The 21164-nt window shown below is 39.0% G+C and overlaps 2 protein-coding genes across 2 annotated transcripts; both read right to left on the reverse strand.

The window, feature by feature from the left end:
• Positions 1 to 1331: 1331 nt before the first annotated feature.
• LOC115669165 (NAC domain-containing protein 58-like) lies at positions 1332 to 6099 on the reverse strand. The gene is made up of 3 exons (XM_056321405.1): positions 5695 to 6099; positions 5018 to 5026; positions 1332 to 1967 (listed from the first exon to the last, which is right to left on the reverse strand). The coding sequence occupies exons 1-3, from the start codon at positions 6097 to 6099 to the stop codon at positions 1332 to 1334; spliced, it is 1050 nt and encodes a 349-aa protein (XP_056177380.1).
• Positions 6100 to 16383: 10284 nt separating this feature from the next.
• On the reverse strand, positions 16384 to 20808 carry LOC115669850 (wall-associated receptor kinase 5-like). The gene is made up of 5 exons (XM_056321407.1): positions 19956 to 20808; positions 18988 to 19137; positions 17236 to 18325; positions 16681 to 16807; positions 16384 to 16527 (listed from the first exon to the last, which is right to left on the reverse strand). Exons 1-5 carry the CDS (start codon positions 20806 to 20808, stop codon positions 16384 to 16386), a joined length of 2364 nt encoding a protein of 787 aa, XP_056177382.1.
• Positions 20809 to 21164: the final 356 nt, after the last annotated feature.

Raw genomic sequence — 21164 nt, forward strand, 5'->3', positions numbered from 1 at the left:
TTACGCGAATTGAGGACGTCACTCGGGAGATTTCACAATGACGAAATGTGTTATCACGCGAGATGGCCATCGCTCGGTCCATTGTCTATGGCCATCGAGGAGCACAGTAGGAGTACAGGGGTTTTCCATTTTGTTCGAATTTTGTGCTGGGTAAGCTGATGATGACTATCAATCAAGGGCAAATTATAAATAAAAAAAAGCAGCCGATATGCTGTAAGAGTTATAATTGGCAACGCATATGACAATGGTAATTTTCATCATAAAATATGCTCGACTTACATAGAAATCGGCTATTAAGGATGCGGATGATAACCGTTTTGTTCATTTATTGTTCCATTTTTCTGTTTACTAGAATAGGTTTGAAACAGAAATCTGTTTAGTAACGCAATTTCATTTATCTATTTTCGGGACAAATTTTTAGCTCAAAAATAAGTTTGGAATAGAAATGAGAAGTGGAAATTTTTTATTTTTCTATTTTTGGAACAGAAACAGAAATAAAAACTCTTCTCATTATTCGTCCGCGCTGCCCGCCCGCTGTTTGCCGACCTCTGCCTCTCGCTGGCCACCGCCTCCCGTTGCTTGCCGCCCTCCGTCTGCCCGCCCACCGCCCAGAAATTTTGAGGCCTATCAAACGAACTTTTTGTGTCGTTATCAAACACGTTTTTTTACTCAAAAACTCATTCAAGGAATAAAAATAGAAAAACTATTTCTGGCTAGAAATTGCTCCCGGGAACAAGATGGTTATCATTCACGCCCTATAGTATTAGCCGTTGCCCGCCACATATCATGAGTCCGCATTGCCACAGCCATTGTACCCGGAGTTCATCATCGAATGTATAAGATTTACAAGCCGACATACATGAGTGAGTTACGATCCATTGATAGTTCAAAGTTTTTGTGCCTGCTGCTAATTGAAAAGGTTGTACTATGATTATTCACGTAAACAGAGGCCATTCGGTGCCACTACAGAGAGTCTACAATTAATATAAACATCATCATCTGGGCGTTTTGCTGATTTTGATTCGGAGCTGTTCGAGAAAACTTAACCTGAACATAACGAACATCCCATCTATCGTCAAAGTCATAATAGTTTGCATCATCCGAAGGAGCAGAAAATAGTGAGAATTACAATTGAGAACGTGATGTTCATCAATTCTCCTAATAGCTAGCTAGCTAGATACAATGGCTAAAGTCCAGAAACTCATCAGGCCAATCAGCTGGAACTCCTTCCGGGTGCGATTCAACGAGATCGTTCCTTGCATGAAGAGCTCGAGCGCGTTGCTTGACGACTGTATGAAAGAGGTACTGGACAGACGGATCTATTTCCGTATTCATTGACTGATGCGCCCATTTACGGTCAACCCCTTGTGCGGCCGTGCTGGTCGTAGGAAGCAGATCGGCAATTGGGCCGCCGAAAGCCCGGCAAGCCGCGTTGCAGGTATCTCCTTGCATGTTCGCTGCCGCTGGAGGAAGAGGATTGGTGTTTCCGTTGCTGCGAAAGCCTGGGAATCAGCGGCGTAGAAGATGTCGTCTTGCACAGCCACTGCCGCTGTCGTCGTAGGATTGAGGCACGCAGTGCCGCCAAAGGCCAGGGAACCGAAACCACAAGTATCTTGTTGCACTGTCGTAGTGGTCGTAGGAAGTGAATTGACATAATTTGCATCGCAGCAGATATATTGTGGAACGGTCCACGTCACAATTGGAGTCACGGTCGGAGGTGGATCAGGGACAGCGTCTTCGTTGATCGCTGGGGAAGCAGCCGGTCGAGCTTGAGCAGCGGCCGGAGTTGAGAGTGGCAATGCCGTGGAAGGATCGTCGATGGCATTTGCGTGATCGTAGCGGAGTGGGCGTGCCGCCTTCTTTGCTCGTCGATTCTCTTCCTCAAGTTGCACGCGGCCGTGCAGATTACGGCACCCGTTTTTGTTTACTTTCTCGGCGTATTTGTTTCTAATTACGCATAGGACACACTCTGTTTCCAGCATGATATTTAAACAAAATGAATAAACATTTCCCTCTAAAAAGAGATCATAATCAATAAAAATGCGTGTATGAACGGTATGATGGCAAGAATGGGCCCGAGCAATGTACATGCAACTTATAGTGAGGGCAAAATCAGACACTTTCTTGATCAACCAAGTTACAACAATAATGATTGTTCGTGGCTTTTTACAATTAGATGATTAAGCGAAGAATTCCTTTTTATACCCTAATCACTTTGTGGACGGATCATAAACCCAATTATATCATCGATCAAACCCTAACTAATGCATGAAAGTTGGATCAAAATAGTTAGAATTCATAAAAAGCACCAATTTAGATATATTATTAGGACACTTAACTCGTGATACCTATTTGGTGTTTATGAGTCGGGCGGGTCATGTCAATTTAAAATTATAGTATTAAGTAAATTAATCTAAATATGATCTATTAAATAATTGTGTCAGAAAATTCAATCCGAGCATGACCTATTTATTGAATAGGTATTAGAACATGCGATATAACTCTTTTTTTTTGAAATATAACTCATTAAGGCTGCGAATGATAACCATTCTGTTTCAGAAATCAATTTCTGGCCAGAAATTGATTTTTCTATTTCTGTTTCTGGAGGAGTTTCTAAGCTAAAAAACATGTTTGATAACGACACAAAATTTCTATTTCAGAAACAGAAATTTGTTTGATAATGGCACAAAATTTCTCCTTCTCATGTGGCCGGCGGGCGGCGGTGGGCGGCGGACAATCGCTTCATTTCTTTTAGAAATAGAATAAAAAAATTAGAAAATCTGGAAAATTCCTAAAAATCTAAAAAAAATTCAGAAAATCCATAAAATTTTCCAGAAAATAAAAAAAAGTCAGATTTCAGGAACATAGGAAATTTGTTCATTTTTTCCAAAAAAAATCAAAAAATTCAAAACTTCATAGAATGGCTTAGAATACCTGTGGCCATCCACTTTGAATGAAATTTAAATATTTTGATGTGCCCAAAAAAAATCAAAAAATAAAAAATTTTAAAACTTCACAGAATGGCTTAGAATACCCGTGGCCACCCACTTTGAGTGAAATTTAAATTTTTTTATTATTTTTTATTATTTTTTTGGCACCTAAAAAATTTAAATTTCACTTAAAATGGGTGGCCACATGTATTCTAAGTCATTCTGTGAAGTTTTGAATTTTTTGGTTTTTTTTGGGCACCTCAAAAAATTTAAATTTTACGCAAAGTGGGTGGCCACAGGTATTCTAAACCATTCTGTGAAGTTTTGAAATTTTTGATTTTTAAATTTTTTTGGGCATCTCAAAATTTAAATTTCACTCAAAGTGGGTGGCCACAGATATTCTAAGTCATTCTGTGAAGTTTTGAAATTTTTGATTTTTGGATTTTTTTTGGGCACCTCAAAAAATTTAAATTTCACACAAAGTGGGTGGCCACATATATTCTAAGCCATTCTGTAAAGTTTTGAAATTTTTGATTTTTTTTATTTTTTTTGGCACCTCAAAAAATTTAAATTTCACTCAAAGTGATTGGCCACAAGTATTATAAGCCATTCTGTGAAGTTTTGAAATTTTTTTATTTTTTTTGGAGAAAATGAACAAATTTCCTATTTTCCCGAAATCTGACTTTTTTTTTATTTTCTAGAAATTTTTATGAATTTTTCTGGAATTTTTCAATTTTTAAGGATTTTTTGGATTTTTTTTTTTGGGCGGCGGGAGGCAGCTGGCGGCCGATGGTGGCGGGAGGTGGCCGGTGGTCGGCAGCCGGCGGTGGTGGGAGGCAGCCGGTGGCAATAGTGAGCGACGACGGGGGTGGCCGGCTAGTAGCGAGGATGAGCGATGAGAAAAATTTATATTTCTCATTTCTGTTCCAGAAATAGAGAAGCTAAAAATTTTAGCTTCTGATTTCTCTTTCAAATCTATTTCTGGAACAAAAATTTGTTCCAGAAATAGAAATTAAAATTGTGTTACCAAACGGATTTCTGTTCCAAACCTATTTCTGGAACAGAAATAGAGAAACAGAATGGTTACCATGCGCAGCCTAAATGGGTCAAATCAGGTAAACAAAATTCAAATATGGCAAAAAAAAAACCTCAATGAGACGTTTGAAATGAAATTTAACTTTTATGACTCATTTCACGAGATTGACGTTCTTGATAAGTTAATAGTATTCTAAACACATTCAAATAATTTTTTAGACAAAAATAAATTAATTCACGAATTTTATACTTACTTAATTCGGAGAAAAATACAATTTTGAGAAGAAATTTATATGTAATGTCTCTATTCACTTATATTACCGTCATTATTACTAAGAAGTATAAAAATATAGCTAATTTAATTTAAGTTGGTCAATTTTACCTCATATTATAGAAAAATTGTATTAATGAGTGTCCATTGAACACTTATTAATCATTATGAATGAGAATAAATTTTTGGTTTTCGATAAAGTTAATTACAAAAGAAATTCTATCTATTTACTCTAAGCCTCAGGACACTCTTGAAGAGAGCCTATTCGATATTTTTTCACCACCATCTATTTATTAAAACGAAACATAATTGTGAAGGGAATTATCGAGAACCGAAACAGAATGATCACGCAGAAAACAGAGAAAATAGACGATGCACGAATTTACTTACCCAGGTTCACCCTCGATTAGGGCTACGTCCTGCAAAGAGATTTCACTATATTTTTGGTTTACAGCCACTCAACTTGTTACAATGATAAGAAAAACGAGCAAAATATATATATGCCCCAAACGGGCCCAAAACCTAAACCTATATGAAATCTCTTAATCTCGCATCATACGGGTCAGCCCAAACCCGTTGAGGTTTCGGGGGCGCTGCCCCCGAGCCCCCGCCCGCTCACCGGCAAGCGGGGCAGCCGTCCGCTGACCGGGCAGCGGAACCCCTGTCGAGGGGCGTTGCCCCCGAACCCCCGCCCGCTGACCGGGCAGCGGGGCACCCATGTCGGGGGCGCCCCCGAACCCCGCATTCTCGCACGCATGGGTCACATGTCGTCGGACAACACTTCGGTTTCCTAAGCTCACGTGGGCGTACCCGTGTGAGAAACAAGGGTCCCCGAAGTATTCGCCAACTCCAACAAATTGTACATGGGAAGACGTTCTGAAACCTGATATAAGTGTTTTATCATCATGAGGAAAATCTCACTCCCTCTTGAATTAATCCTCATAATATTTAATCAAATTAAATTATCCTTTTCCTCTGATAAAAGAAGAAATAGAAAGAAATTAAACAACTAAAATACGTATATCGAAGGTATGATAGAATAATTATGCCGCAAATGTACATGCAACCCAAAATTGAGTTACGCTAAAAGCAGATACTATCTTGATCAACCAAGTTACAATGAGAATGGTAGGTTTTGTACAATTAATCTATTGATCAAAGAATTCCGTTTATAACCTTATTATTATTATTTTTTTGCAGTTCATTGTGGACGGATCATTAATGCAACTATATTATCGATCAAACCCTAACGAATGCTTTAAAATTGGATCAAAATAGTTAGGATCCATAAAGAGCACCAAACTTATTAAGCGTCATTTGTTTCTTAACCAACAAAATTAAAATTGTCAAAGGCTGACCCGGATCAGCTATCACGTTTAAGACAATGACGGTTTATATCAATAAAAGTACGACACGTACTTCCAATAGTTAAAAACCCAAGAGGAAAGTGACACTTACATTGTGTGGATGCGTCGAGTACTCGCACATGATCCAGTGCCCATTCTCGGCCTTGTCGGCTTTTGCACTCAATCTAGCTTTCGATTTGAAAGAAAAGAGTTTCTTGTAGCCAACTAGTTTACCTTGCGAATCCCTGATGTCGTCACTCCGTTCACCTTTCCAAGTACCCGAGCCAGCAGTCCTATCCACTCTCGATTTGTTCTTCTTCTTCAATACAGTGAAAACATAGAACTTCTTGTCCCTATCCTTGCCGAAGATCTTCCAGGGATCACCGCCGTACACGTTGCAATCGCGGACAACGTTTGGATCGGGCAGAGGTTCTTGATTCAGCCTCTGCAACAAGTAATGGAAAAAGAGGTGTTCGTCGGTGGGTTGAAAGTAAAACCCGGGATGCCTAATCGCCATTGTAATGAACTTGAAAGCGATGACGGTATCTCTCCTTCTTCCTCTCTGGCTTTTTGTTGTTTTCGAATGAGAGGTGTTTGCTCTCATGTGCTTTTATAAACGTGGACCGATTACTTTGTAGTGAAGGCCATGGGATTAATGTACACAGGTAGGAGATCTCACTTCCATATTTGATGGAGTATTTATCTTGAATCTTGATAATTCTTAAATAAACTATATTGCGTGGCGTGAGATTATTGGAGGACGTAATAACTAAGACAAATAAAGCCGTTACTATTGATTTTGCAATAGGATAATCCTTGTAATTAACCATTAGATTTAATTATGTGATTTGCTTATATCCAACTGGCACACAAGTAGTTGGATTAGATTCTTGTTCACCTAACTGGTTCGGACGATCTTCTGTAATGCCCGAATGAAGAAGCGGAGAACACATTCATGAATCAATTCCATGCTTCCAGATTTTAAAAGCTTGACCAGATTTGACAGCAAATCAAATTCCATTGAAAATTCCATCAATTGGTTCCACTGGTGGAGTATTTCAAGGTTATTTCAAAATTTCGTGGCCACCCGGTTAGAAAGTGCCAAGAAAAACGAGTAACCCTACTATAGATTTAGGAAAATTAGTACCGTAACTATGCGGAATTTTTTTTAAAAAATCAGTTACTTAAATAACCATAGTCGTTACTTTGCCAAGATAAAATTAGAATTTTAGAACTGATCACGTCTCTGCTGAATTGGGCTAATAATAGATTCATAAATAGTAAACATTGTTTTGTCGAAGTTCATTTAGATATTTTGCACTAATGTCTATGCTTGAATTTTGAGCTGTCGTTCCAAATTTGGACACAATGGTTTGTGGAAGGTAGAAGGAGAAATATATTAGTTCATACGCACTAGAGATCATTTGTTTCTTAGGGTACATTTGTTTCGCAGAAAATGAATAATTTGGAAAATATTTTCTTAAAAAAGTTTGCTTCTATCATTCAAAAAAATGAATAAACCAAAAATATATTTATCTTCCACGAAAATGTTTGGATATAAATTGTTGTAGATAACGAAAATATTTTTCATTGATTAATTATTTCAAGCGATACAATCGATCATTTTTATAAAAATATTTTTCAAATTACTTATTTTTTGTGAAATAAACGGAGCCTTAAAGTTAATAAGTCAAACCATGGAAGGTAATAGGAGAAATATAACTTGACTTCGTTATTTTTAAAGCATCTATAATCACACATCATTAAATAAATAGTTATAACCAATTGTGCATGCATGCACATCTCATATAGGACTCATGCATATTCGCCACTTCATCGCCATACACATGCCATGTCATTATCATGTATACACGTATTCATATTTTCAAAAAACACACACACACGCGCGCGCGCGGCAGAAAGGATCAGGAGTGTAAAGTGATAAATGTATTCATGTTGGTATATCCTTTTTACGTAATTATAAGGATCTCAATGTTCATTTCTACACGAGTAAAATCTAAAATTAATTTTTATGAACTTTGGAAAGGATTAGGTTTCTTATAAATTTCTCTTTTTGACAATGCTAATTTCTACATAAGTAAAATCTAAAATTAAAAAGGAACACGGCCCTTTTAATATATATGAGATGTCTACAATAAACAAAAACAAAACATGTGATATTCTTAATTACGATAAGAGCTTGGCTAGCATAACGGCATCGTTACAGACAAGTAGTAACAATGCGAGCAGGTTTACAAATTCTCTTTTACATAGGATGGGCAACCGGAGCATTAGTTTCCAACTGTTGAGATGCGACGCGCTAGTCAAATCCTTTGAATATCAAACGCTTGTTTACGAACATGTTCGATTTAATATCTCATAATTTTTAGGTCAATATAGCAAAAAAGTATTTAAATAGAGACAACGAATATTAATATTTGAGAATTGACAAATGAGAAAAGTAAATATTAGGTATGCAAAGGATATAAATTGTGGACTTTCAATTCTTTTAACGTTTTCTGATCATGTACCCAACGATTTAGCTCTTTTATCTACATATTGAAAATCTAGTTGGTCTCTCTTTACGGAAAAAATAAATTACTAGTCTCTCGGTAACTTTACTCATATACCAGTGGATGGTACTCGAATATCATTTTTTAGTTGTTATTTATCAAAATATCTATTTTTCTTCTTGGAACATATACGCTTAAGTTCATAGATTTTGTAATATTTACCCTAGAAAGCTATATTTAGCATTAGAATATTGTAAGTAAAGTAGTGAAAGTATGATTCTTTAAAGATGTGATAGAAGATTGACGTAAACAAAGCAAAAGAAGAATCACCTTAAAATGTAATACAAGAATTAGATCAAATGAATATTATTTCATATTTGCGAGTAATTAGATTATTTTTCTGACCTATTATTATATGTAAGGAAAAAAAGACAACGAAGAAAAGATAAAGGGAAAGAGAGATTATGATAATGTCATAAGGCCTTATGTCAGCCACCTATAAGTCTACATCAATGCACAACATTGCAGATATTATATTAGATCGTGACACTCAAACTTGCACAAATGCTTGTACAAATATAAGTCTATAGCAAATGGCAAACCTATATTCAGATTACATATTCAACCCTAGAAGTACTCGTGGACAATTAATAGACATGTTACTATAGTAATAAAGGTACAAGATGCTAGAACCTGCTAAATCCATTCCCAGATCAGAAAAGAGAGCTTGACATCTCATATTTGATAGGATGATTTGAAGGTGAAAAAGCTCACAACTCTCACAACTCAAGGAAGAGAAGGAGACAAATAGGCTTTTTTCTATTTTTTTTTAATCTTACCTCATCAAAATGATTAAAAGACTTGCCTTTATATAGACTTATTATATGACTCTTACTCTTAAATGACTCATAAATATATCTAGCATTCCAAGGAGATATATTCTTGGGAATTTACAAAATATTAAACTAGACATAGAAACATGAATAGTCATGATACATGTATGTGGGATATTCACAAATGGTTTAATTATTAACAAACCCCCTTAAGCCAAATTCTCTTCCATCAATCATTCCAAGCAAACTCCTAAACTTCCGAAATGCATCAATCTTCAGAGGTTTAGTAAAAATATATACTATTTGATCTCCCATTTTCACATGAGAAACTTCAATTTCCTTCTCTTTCACTTGTTCTTGAACAAAGTGATAACGAACATCGATATGTTTGTTTCGTTCATAAAAAGTGGATTTTTCGCCAAAGTAATAGTAGGAATATTATCGACAAAAATCTTTGCTGCTTTCTTCTACTCCATATGAATTTCTTTGAGTAGTCTTCTCAGCCATATTGCATGAGAAACACATGAAGATGCTGCCACATATTTAGCTTCACATTTTGAAAGAGTAACATTGGATTGCTTCTTTGATGACCATGTGAAAGTAGTATAACACAAGAAAAACACAAAGCTTATAGTGCTTTTTTGATCATCAATGTCTCCACCAATATCACTGTCTGAATAGGCTATAAACCGGAAGGATTTAGACTGATAGTAGTGTAAGCCATGAGCAACAGTCCCTTTGACATAGCGAAGTATCCTTTTTGCAGTTTTAAGATGAGATGACTTTGGTTTCTCCATATACCGACTCATAATTCCAACGTTGTACACGATATCTTGTCTAGTACATGTCCAATATCTCAAGCTTCCAATCAAGCTATTATGGTACATTGAATCAACATCAATGCCATCATTAAACTTTGAAAGTTTGGCTCCGCATTCCATTGGTGTATGAACCGGTGTACAGTTTTTCATATTGAATTTTTCAAGTATATTTTATGCATATCCTTTTTGGGAAATAAAAATCTCATATCATTTTACTTCACTTCTATGCTAAGGAAATAATTCATGAAACCATTATTAGTCATTTCAAATTTCTTCACCATGGATGTCTTAAAAGCATCAATCATTACTGGATTATTTCTTATAAAAACAAGGTCATCTACAAATAAACAGGCCAATAGAATGTCACCTTTTTTTTCTTCAAATAAAGTGCATGCTCACATGAACATTGAGAGAAGCCACTTGCCTAGAAATAGGCATCAATTCTAGAATTTCATGCTCTCGGTACTTGTTTAAGCCGATACAGAGCTTTCTTCATCCTCAACACTTTGTCTTCATGACCTTTCCCAACAAACCCCATGGGTTGCTCAACATAAATCTCCTCATCAAGGATCCTGTTTAAAAATGTTTGATAAATTTGTTAACCATTTTTAGCTGCAATAGAAATGATCAATCTAATCGTTTCCATGCGGATGACAAGGGCAAAAACTTCATTATAGTCAACTCCAGCCTTTTGCTTGTACCCCTTCGTGACTAATCTAGCCTTATACCATGTCACCTCCCCTTTCTCGTTCTTTTTGGCCTTGTACACCCATTTGACACCGATCGCTTTCTTGTCCTTTTGGAAGATTAGCAAGCTCGCATGTTTGATTCTTTTCAATAGCTTCAATTTCTTCATTCATGGCTTTCCCCCAATTTTCTTCCTTGACAGTAACATTGTAGACAAGTGGCTCGTAATCTGCAAGAAGGCATACAAGGTGAAGCTCATCTGTGGCTTCATAAAGCTCACACAATCTCCTCGACTTTGAAACTAACGGTTCATCAACACCATTTGAAGAAGTTGATGGTGATGGACTTGAAAAAGATATTGGAGAATAAGGTGAAGAGTGATCCTTCAACTCCATTTAGCTGGAATCACCATGAACATTCACTTCATCTTTTGGATTGTCTTCCCACATTCCTTCTTCATCGAACTTGACATCTCTTCTTATATGCACTTTCACAGTGTTAGGATCAAATAATTTATAGGCTTTGGATGAGGAGTCAAACCCGATAGCTTTCTACTCCTGTCTTCCAACTTTGATCTTCTCTGGTTCGAAACATGAACGTAGGAAATGCTTCTGAAAATTCTCAAATGCGAAATACTAGGCGTTCTCAAGCTCCATGCTTCTTGTGGAGTTACGCTTTCATGTCTATATGTGGGACATCGATTTTGTGAAAACGAGAGCTTGAGCCCTATGCGGCCCAAATTTTCCGAAGAGGTTAGGAAAAAGGTAAGTTTAGGTGTATTGCCTAAAATGCGGGCCTACAACCCTCGATAAGGCGCAAGCTCTCCCAAGCCCATAACTCGCACTCCATTGAATTTCATTTTGAGTTTGACTATCCTAAGGGATTCTAAGAGTTGTCACTAGCCTTTCGGGGTTAGATAAAAACTAAACAAGACACGAGAATTTATCTCGTTTTCTATGTCACTAGAGATTTACTAAGTTCGGGGACTTGATTACACGAATTGTCTAATTAGCGCCCCTTCAGTACCTCTAACTAGGTTTGGTTATTTATCTAAGTGATCAAACGGTCTTCTATCGATTATGAGTCGTAAAGGTGTTTTCAAGTCGCTAAGCATTCATGCAATTTTTTTGGATTTATTCTTCTTTTGAGGTTTGTCCTAACCATTCTAAAAAGGAAATGAACAACCAATTTATTGAAAGTGCGGGAATGAAACACCTAAGTATTGAGAGCTTATGAACAAAGGTGCCAGAAATGAAAATCCGATATAAGTCGGGCAAAGAATATATATGGTTTCATTATAAACCTCGGGATGGCAACCTCCATGAGCTAAAATAAAAAATCAAGTTCAATTTGCTTTCTAAAAGGATCAACATTTTAAGACTAAACTAAATCAAAAGTGTCAACTAGATTCCCCAAACTAATGGGATGTTTTCCAATTGAAATTAAGTTAAATTTAGTACTAAAATTTAAAAATCTAATAGGGGGCTATTTCAAAGAATTTTCTGATTTTTCTAAATTTTGTTTCGATTTTTTTAAATTAATTTTAAAATTTAATTACTTTTAATATTAATTATTTTTAATAATTTTTTATTTCAAAAGCGGGGACTAGGGCTAGGCCTTTGGGTCCTACCCGAACATGGGCTGCCCTGGCCTTACGAATCTGGGCTCATGGACACAAATGGGCTCTAGTGTTCTCAGGACAGACGAAGCCCAATTTGTCAAAATCGGATTAAACCCAAAACTCATCTAAACTAATCCCAGCCCAAATTCACCTAGTCTTTTCTTTTTTAATGGTCGAAAATTTCACCTAGTCCAAACAAGCCCAAATTCTCTAAGGCCGAAGCTAACCCAACTTCGTTAAACCAAGTAAAGCCTAAACTGATCAAACCTGTTCAAGCTCGAGGTTCATTAAGTCTAATTGAGCCCATTTTTGTTACACCAGCACTACCACCACCAGCTACAGGAACATCGCCGTCAGCCACCTACGGTCACCACCGGATCACCGCTGGATTCATCGGTCGCCGCCACCCGGGACTGTCGTCCATCAATATTCACTTCTAACATCATCACATTCACACATACACGGCATGATTAAAACAGGCAGGAAAAATGGACGCTGTAAACAAACTGGTGTAGATGCATATAATGGTCGACACTTAGGCCACGGCTACAACATCATCAACTTGCCGACAACTGCCATTGGTGACTACGGGAATATACAGGCGCGGGATGGAAAAAAAAGGTGGAATTAGAGAGGCGCTTGATAAATATCCAATGCATCAGCAATCGAGTCTAGCAATCAACAAAGCAAACATTATAACGTGAAAGGGTGATGATTCGTGTTCAGACCGGTTAGTAACCAGAGACAAATTCGTAGGGTTTTAGTTCAAATATTCCGTCGAACATCTAGCGGGCGTTCGATTAAAAGATAAGAAGACATGTCGATGAACTCATATTTGATGCTAATCTTATTCTACATCAATAAGAGGACATCTCAAGTTGATTAAAAAAGCTCAAACAGATCCAACATATGCTTCACAGAAATGAATATAATCTCGGTCTCATTTTTTATACGATTAGAACAACACTAACTAAGGCATTATATCAAACAGGTGGCGAGCATGGATTGAGGAGAAGGTATTGACCGTTTTAGAACTCAAACTCACACCTAGACCCAAAAAAGAATCACCAGGAAATGCTCAACATCAATAGAACCAACTCAGTTGAAACCGACACGCATACTTCTATCAAAACAGGGTAGGGCAGGGGGTTCTACATTACCCTCACAGTAAAAGAGGCTATAATACGCTGACTACCCAAACGCAGGGATGAGTGCTTAACCGCAACGACCCCTACCCGGCTCGAAGACGGCGAATATAGGGCGAGTTTGAGATGAGTCGAACTATGGCCGGCCGCCTCTCATTGTCTCCAACCTGGGATCCTTGGAGGAAAAAAAAAAAATTGAACCAAACAACGAAGAGCACTCACCCTTGAAGAACCGGGAAAGCCGAATCAAGGACCAGTGAGGGAACGCCGGAAACCGCCGGGAATTGTTAGAGGGAGAATGCCAGACTAAAAGCCGTACGGACCAGACCAACTATTTTTTTTTACTTCTTAAAATTCTTTACGGAAACCCTAAGCCTTCTTTTCTTTTTGTGTTCGGCTATTCCCTCTCTAGTTTCAGCTCGTTCTTTCCCTCAGCCTCTCACGCTCGCTCTTTCCCGAGGATCCCAGCTCGAAACATGGCAAGGTGGTCGGCTGTAGCTCGATACATCTCGAACTCACCCCGCCGCCGTCAAACTGAGTAGGGTCCCCCGTGATTAAATGCTCGTCCCTGCAAACCCCTTTTGCTCCAACTTGTTCTGTTGAAAAGATGACCGAACTCGGTTTCTGTGGTTTTCGAGTGTTTTGTGTCGAACTGAGTTGATTTCTTTGATATTGAGCATTTCTTGGTGGTCGTTTGGGTCTAAATCTGGGTTCGAGTTCTAAAAAAAGGTCGACGTCTTCTCCTCACTCTGTGCTTACCACATGCTAGATGAAATACTTGAACCAAACTTGTGCAAACTTGTCTCTGTGCTATATATCCGAATTGGCTGCTATGTGTTTGTAATGATGCTTAAACGAAGCTATGTTCATGTTTAAGGAAAATTTTTTGAATCAAAACGCTTGGATGTTCATCTCACATTCATCTTCGGTTCATCTATCTCGTATTCACTTTTATTTTATTCGAGTTTACGCTGTATGTCCCAGCCTTGCCTTGTTTCTGTATTCTCGTGTCCTAGTGTTGTTCAATAGTGGCTGGTGGTGGCCGTTATCGTGGCAGTGGTAGTCCGGTGGTGTTTTAAACTTCAAATTTGCCATAATTATTGTGAATTCATTGGTTTCATTGGACCGCTTGGGAACCGGACTGGACCGGACCAAGCCTAGGACTAAGCGGTTCGGTTCCAGAAATCGAGAGCTAGTCCTCTTGGTTCGGTTCCCAGTTTCAGGGTGGAAACCAGACCGTCCCGGAACCGATCATCTCTAGTGTTATCGACGGAGGAGGAGGAGGAGGAGTGGCTGGACTGGACGCGGAGGGCAAGGAGCTGGAGGAAGGGAAGGAGGCGTTGAAGAAGTTAAACAAAAAAAAGATCTCTATTTTTTCTTTGGTCGAGAGAGAAGAAACGACGTCTCCCTGTTCTGCCTTTTTTTTTTTGCTACCTGTTTTTGTCCGAATCTTTACTTTTCTCTTCTCAAAAAAGAAGATGGTCCTTTTTTGTCTTTTGCCGCCGCCAATCCCACTCCCCAAAAGGGAAAACCTAGGTTTTTAAGGATTTTTGTGATGTAGTGACACGTGGCAAGCTTGCAATGACAAGGGTTTGGACCATTGAGGAGGTGTCATGTGGCATGAGAAATTTAGCTCTAAAGAGAAATGCGTGGTTTAGGGTCGAATTGGGCCGAGCTCTATTTGGCCGGGTCAATCCCGGTCATGACTCGAGTCTTTGCGATTTTTCATAATTAACAAAATTTCCTAAGATAGCAGTCGGGAAAATTCAGATGTCAATAATCCCACAGTTCCTTGGGCAAACTTTTGCTTTTCAACACGGTTCAAATCATGTCAAGAATGGTTTTGATTTTTCGTTCAACCACGCCATTTTGTTGAAGAGAATATGGAGCCGTCAAGAAATGCTAAATACCATGATCCTCATAGAATTTATTGAATGTGGTTGAAGTGAATTCTCCTCCACGATCAGTCCTTATAGCTTTGATAAAATAGCTACTCTCCTTTTCAATTAAGTTCTTGAATTATTTGGAAGTATCAAACAATTCTGACTTTTCTTTTAAAAAATACACCCAAGCTTTTCGAGTAAAATTATTAATAAAAGTTACAAAATATTGATGATTACCATCTGACTGAGGAGTGATTAGGCCATTCACATCAGAATGAATCAACTCAAGTGGCTTCTTTGCTCGATAAGTTGCTTCTTTTGGAAAGCTAGTTTAGAAATGCTTGTTGAGGATACACCCTTCACATAATTGATCAGGATGATCGAGATGTGGCAAGCCATAAACCATCTTCATATGGGAAATCAAATTGAGTACACTAAAATTGGGATGGCCGAACCTTAAATGCCACAACCATGAAGGATCATCTACGCATGCCTTTAAGTATCGAGTCATTTCATTTTTTATATTGAGAATAAACATCATGCTATTCAATATCTTCACATTTGCAATCAATTTATTATTTTGATCTCTTAGCACAAGGTTAAGATCTTTTATCTGGACAGTGTAGCCTTTCTCCAAAAGCTTTCCCAAACTCAAGATATTGCTCTACATAGTTGGTACATAATAAACATTTGTAATAGACTGATGTGTGTTGTTCTTCAAACGAACTAGAATTGTACCTTTGCCTTCGACAAGAATTTTGGAATGATCACCGATGAAACTTTCCCCTTAATTATTTCATCTAACTCGACAAACATTTCTTTTTGCCTGCACATGTGGTTTCTTGCACCAGTGTCCAAGTACCAAGTATCATTTTGTCCACCTTCATCTTCTTTGAATGCCAATAAAAGAACCTGCTTTACATCATTCACCAAATTTGCCTTTTCGGTTGCTCCGCTACTTTCTTTGTACCAACAGTCAGAAGCATAATGGCCAAGTTTATTGCACTGATAACAACGAATTTTAGATTTGTTATGCCATTGGCCTCTCAAGTTCTTTCCTCCACAACACCTCATTAATTCTGGTATCTATTGTCATTTTGAGCAATATCTCCTTTGTTTCGTCCGTGACCTCTACCTTGAAAGAGACCTCGACCTCAACCTCGACCACGATCTTGATTAGTCCCTCGAGTTTGCATGGGATCTCTACTTTGGTCCTTCTCAACTTGGATGGTCAAACTAGTTTGGAGTACTTCCTCCAGCAACTAATGCTTGTTTCTTCTGAATCTTTCTTCATGGGCTTACATTGAATCCAGAAGCTCATTCATTATCATGGCATCCAGATTTTTGGACTCTTCAATTGCAACGCTAATGTGATAGTACTTCTTGTCTAAGGACCGAAGAATCTTCTCAACAGCTCGAGCATCTTCACCATTTCTTTTTATCTGGTTGACAATTGCCAAAACTCTTATGAAATAGTCAGCAATCGATTTAGATTCTCTCATATGAATTGCCTCGAATTCACTTCTCAAAGTTTGAAGGCGAATCTTCTAAACTTTTTGTACTCCTTGGTGTGTGTTGTGAAGGATCTCCCATACCTCCTTAGAAGTAGTAGCGTTCGAAACCTCCTCGAACATAGAACCATCTAAATCTTGATAGATGATTGGTAGGACATATTGATCTTTTTCTCGAACCTTCTCGAAGGCAGTCTTCTGATTTTGACTCCTGTGATGACAATTTCCCATACACCATAGGCACCTAGTAGGGCTTTCATTATAACAGCCCAATTACAATAATTTTCTTTGATAAGACAAGGGTATTGAAGAGGAAATTGAGTGTTTGTTGAGGCCATGATCACAAATGACATGCTTTGATACCAATTTGATAGGATAATTTGAAGGTGAAAACGCTCACAACTCTCACAACTCAAGGAAGAGAAGGAGACAAATAGGCTTTTACCTTTTCTTTTTATTTCACCTTATCAAAATGATTACAAGACTTGCATTTAAATAGGCTTGTTACATGACTCATACTTTTAATCGACTCATAAATATATATAGCATTCCAAGGAGATAAAATTATGAGAATTTACAAAATATTAAACTAGACATAGAAACATGAACAATCACGATGCATGTATGTGGGACATTCACGAATTTGGTTTAATTACTAACAGTTGGCTCGTGTCGCAAGTAATTGAAGTCATATGGGAGTAGAGGTTTTCTTCATCCAGTTTGCATTCGGTCTCTTCATAATTTTCTTCAACTGTCGAACTATTGAGCTCGTGGTTAATTCTCACGAGTTGCTCAACAACTTCCCTCATTGATGGCCTCTTCGCACCGCTTTGGTCCAAGCACTTCTTTGCAATCTCAACAACTATTCCTACTCTCTCCATTTCCTCTTCATTAGCGTCCTCGAAGTTTATGACATCGGAGAGTGTCTTATCCTTCATGGAAGAGATGAAATAATGGATAGTATTGATCGACTCTCCGGACTTAGTAATGAAACTTGTCGGCTTGTTTTCCATGAGCAACTCCACGAGGACAACTCCAAAGCTATATACATCACTTTTAATTGTTATCATACCAGTGGTTAAATATTCCGGATCGATGTAACCCAATGTGCCTTGTATTTCAGTGGCTGCAATATTACCATGCTTTGGTGATATTAGTACCGAAGTTCCAAAATTAGACACTTCTGCTGAGTAATTGTGATCCAGAAGTATGTTCACCGACTTGATGTCACCATGAATGATTAGGGGTTCTGCGTAGGAATGCATATACTCGAGTGCAAGAGCAACTTCGGTGGCTATTCTGAGCCGGTTTTTCCACGATCTTAAGATGGTCGACGCATTCTGATGGATGTGTTGGAAGAGGGTACCATTCGAAATGTATTCATAAACCAGTAAGGGTATTCTAGTCTCCAAACATATGCCATGGAGCTTCACCACTTTTTTGTGGTTCATTTGCATCACAGTTTCAAGTTCATGTTGAAAATCCCTCCTTATTAGAGACTCATGCACATCTTTAGGCTTCTTGACCGCGACCACGGTGTCCCCCGCTATTCTGCCTCTATAGACGGAACCAAAACTGCCCTCTCCAAGCTTATTACTATCATCATAGTTGTTGGTTGCTTTTGCCAGCTCTGCCTCCCTAAAGATTTGAACTCTGTGGTGTTTCAAGAGCTCTCCTCCATTTCGTCTGAAGTTTTTCTGTTTGCTTCTCCTCCTCCACACGTCAAAGACTAAGGGTGCGAATGGTAATCATTCTGCTCCAGAAATCAAATTCTTGCCAGAAATTGATTTTTGGAATTCTTGCCAGAAATTGATTTCTGGAGGAGAAATCTGTTTGGTAAAACATGACTAATTCTGCTCCAGAAATTGATTTCTGGAACAGAAATCTATTTTGATTTGTTGATTTTTTTTGCACCTAAAAAAATTTGCTGGCCACCGCCCCGTGCGGGGCTCCACTATAGAATTAATTGTTTTCCTCAAAAAGAGCTAATCCCCCCTTCTGGATGGCCTCGTCACTTTTCTTATTTTTTTACTATTTTCATAAGAAAGAATGGCCAGATGGGTGGATTTTATACAGAAAGAATGGGCTCATTGATTGGTTTTATAGAGCCAAACAAGCTCCAACCTTCACAAATAAGTCAACGTGGGAAAATGTGAAGATGAAATACATGGAAAACAATTGTACCACATTGCTCACCCAAAGGATTTTGCAAGCTTTCGTCTTCTATAAAAACAAGACTTACAAGGAGAAGTGATTGTTCTAAGGGTTTTATTGTTATACGGTGGAATAATCCAAAAAGCATGTACGTCAAACCGACGGCAAAATCAAGAATGAATTGATAGGATATGAACCATCTGGTCGATGAGGAGGGGATGTACAGAAGGAAATTACCTGCAACGAGTACGGCCCAACTAGAAATTTGGCAACTGACATTACCAACGCCCCGCATTCCGACGGAGCAATCGCATGTGTAGTTCCCGGGCTTGTTCCTGCACTTTCCATGACATGGGTACACTTGTGGTTGCGCGCACTCATTGATGTCTAAATTATGCACAAGACAAATTGAACCATTATTTCGGTTAATAGCAAAAACAAATTGAACAAGTAGATGCACAGATTATGTGACAGATAATGCTATCCCATTTTGGTTTCGGCTATGGCATCGTGACATGTGTCCATCCTCTTTTAAGATACTTTTTCTTTCTCTTCATGTCGACTCCGAACTCAACAATGCATGGTGTTTTGCCATCGATGGAGATCGACACTGCCTCGAACTCAATACGAGACCTGTTGAGGGTGCATGAGCTTGAAAAGGATCTCGCATACAGAACTCGAGGAAATGGAGATTTTACGATGTACATGAACCCCACGTTGCGCGCGGGGAGGGGGGCGGTGGAGGTGGTGTTGTGGTATCAGATATGGTCATTGGGGACGACTAAGCCTAGGAAGAAGGAGAATGCCATAGTTAATACGGTCACTGCTGAGATGAGGTACAAGCCAGACTCATGAAGACGGAGAGAGAGAGAGAGAGTCGTTGCTTGTGGTGGTGGTGGCACTTGTTAGTTTGTACATGTGACACCCATATATTAACTCACTCGAGATATTATCCACTTTGACCCGTTTTATATTGGATTTCACGGTTTTGTCTTAAGCTCGAGTCGTTTCATCGTTTTGTTAGAAGTCATCGTGCTTTTGCAGGCCGAAATCAAATGGCCCCTAATTAAAAGGGTAAACTAGATGGAATCAATAGATAGATACAGCACTCCTATATCCGGCTCTCGAATGGTGATTAATTAGTTAGTTATCGACAAAATTCATTCAAGGGCGATAATGCATTAGGAGACATATATGTTAATTACCTTGACACCCGTGGGTGCGATTGTATGGATTCCCGTTGTACCCAGGCTTGCATACGCAACGATAACCCAATCCATTCGCGAAGTCTTTGCAGTCCGTGTTGTCGCCACAGGCATGGACCAACTGGTTCGACCTGGCCTTTTCGCAAGACACGTCCCATTCGATCATCCAGTCCAGAGCAAGCTCTGTTGTGTTGTTAATATCCTCGTAGCTCGGGAGTTTCCTTTCGGAGATATTGAATGAATTACTGTCCACCGCGAAGCCCAGTCCGCAAGGGTTGAATTGCCTGACCGACTCATATTGTTCGAACGACTTCAACCTAATGTTGAGCGTCTTGAGCCCCTTCGGGATGGATGTTTGACAGCAACCGAGACCAGAGCAAGCGGTCTCGTTGGCGAAGTGGACGTTTTGGCTGCAGTAGGAGATGCACCCGCTCCCGAACGTCCCATCTTGGTCGGAAATGAGAGCGTAGGTGTCGCAGCCGAGGACGGTGAGCTTGTTCCTGGTGTCGGAAAATCTGTATGGTGGAAACGAAGATAGATTTAAGAACACATTCCTTTTGTATCTTGTCTGGTTATCCCGCTTGTAGCACTGGTATGCGTCGGGGACGCTGATGACCATGGTCGCGTCCTCGATCGAGATATTGCGTATTGGACAATTCCCCCCGTCGGCGAGAAGTAGTTGTGTGTGGTTCCCTTCAGTGGTGCAATTGAGGAAAAAATCTTTGGACCTTGCACACTCGAGTTTGAGCCAGAACGGATAAGGTACGTCCACATCCCCACACTTGGTTGCGCACTCTCCGGCCACGGTGGGAGCGCCTGTTGGCCTCGAAAATGGCACGTCCAGGATCACCATAATTAGAAACCGAAACACGATAATGGAGAAATTGTCGATTCGCGTACCTGGTTTGGAATCTATCGAACTTGACGCGAAATTTGCGACGGTTTCCGAACACAAACTCAAGTTCTTCTCCCCTATACCCTTCATTAGAACACTGGCCTAATGAGATTGCCACTCACGAGAAGAAAGTTCTCTCTTAATCCGTATGTGAGTTAGATTGTGCATCATCAGGTTAGGGGATGGACTTGAGCGCTATTTATAGAGTCTTCGACCACGGGCCCTCTCATTACGGCCCGGGCCGTACTCGGCCCACACTAGCCAGCCCCATATTAGACTGATTAAGAACCCATATATCTTACCTTTATTAGACC

Source organism: Syzygium oleosum, unplaced genomic scaffold (assembly GCF_021117445.2).
Source record: "Syzygium oleosum isolate NSW1041296 unplaced genomic scaffold, Sole_v2.1 Sole_v2.22, whole genome shotgun sequence".
NCBI lineage: Eukaryota > Viridiplantae > Streptophyta > Magnoliopsida > Myrtales > Myrtaceae > Syzygium > Syzygium oleosum.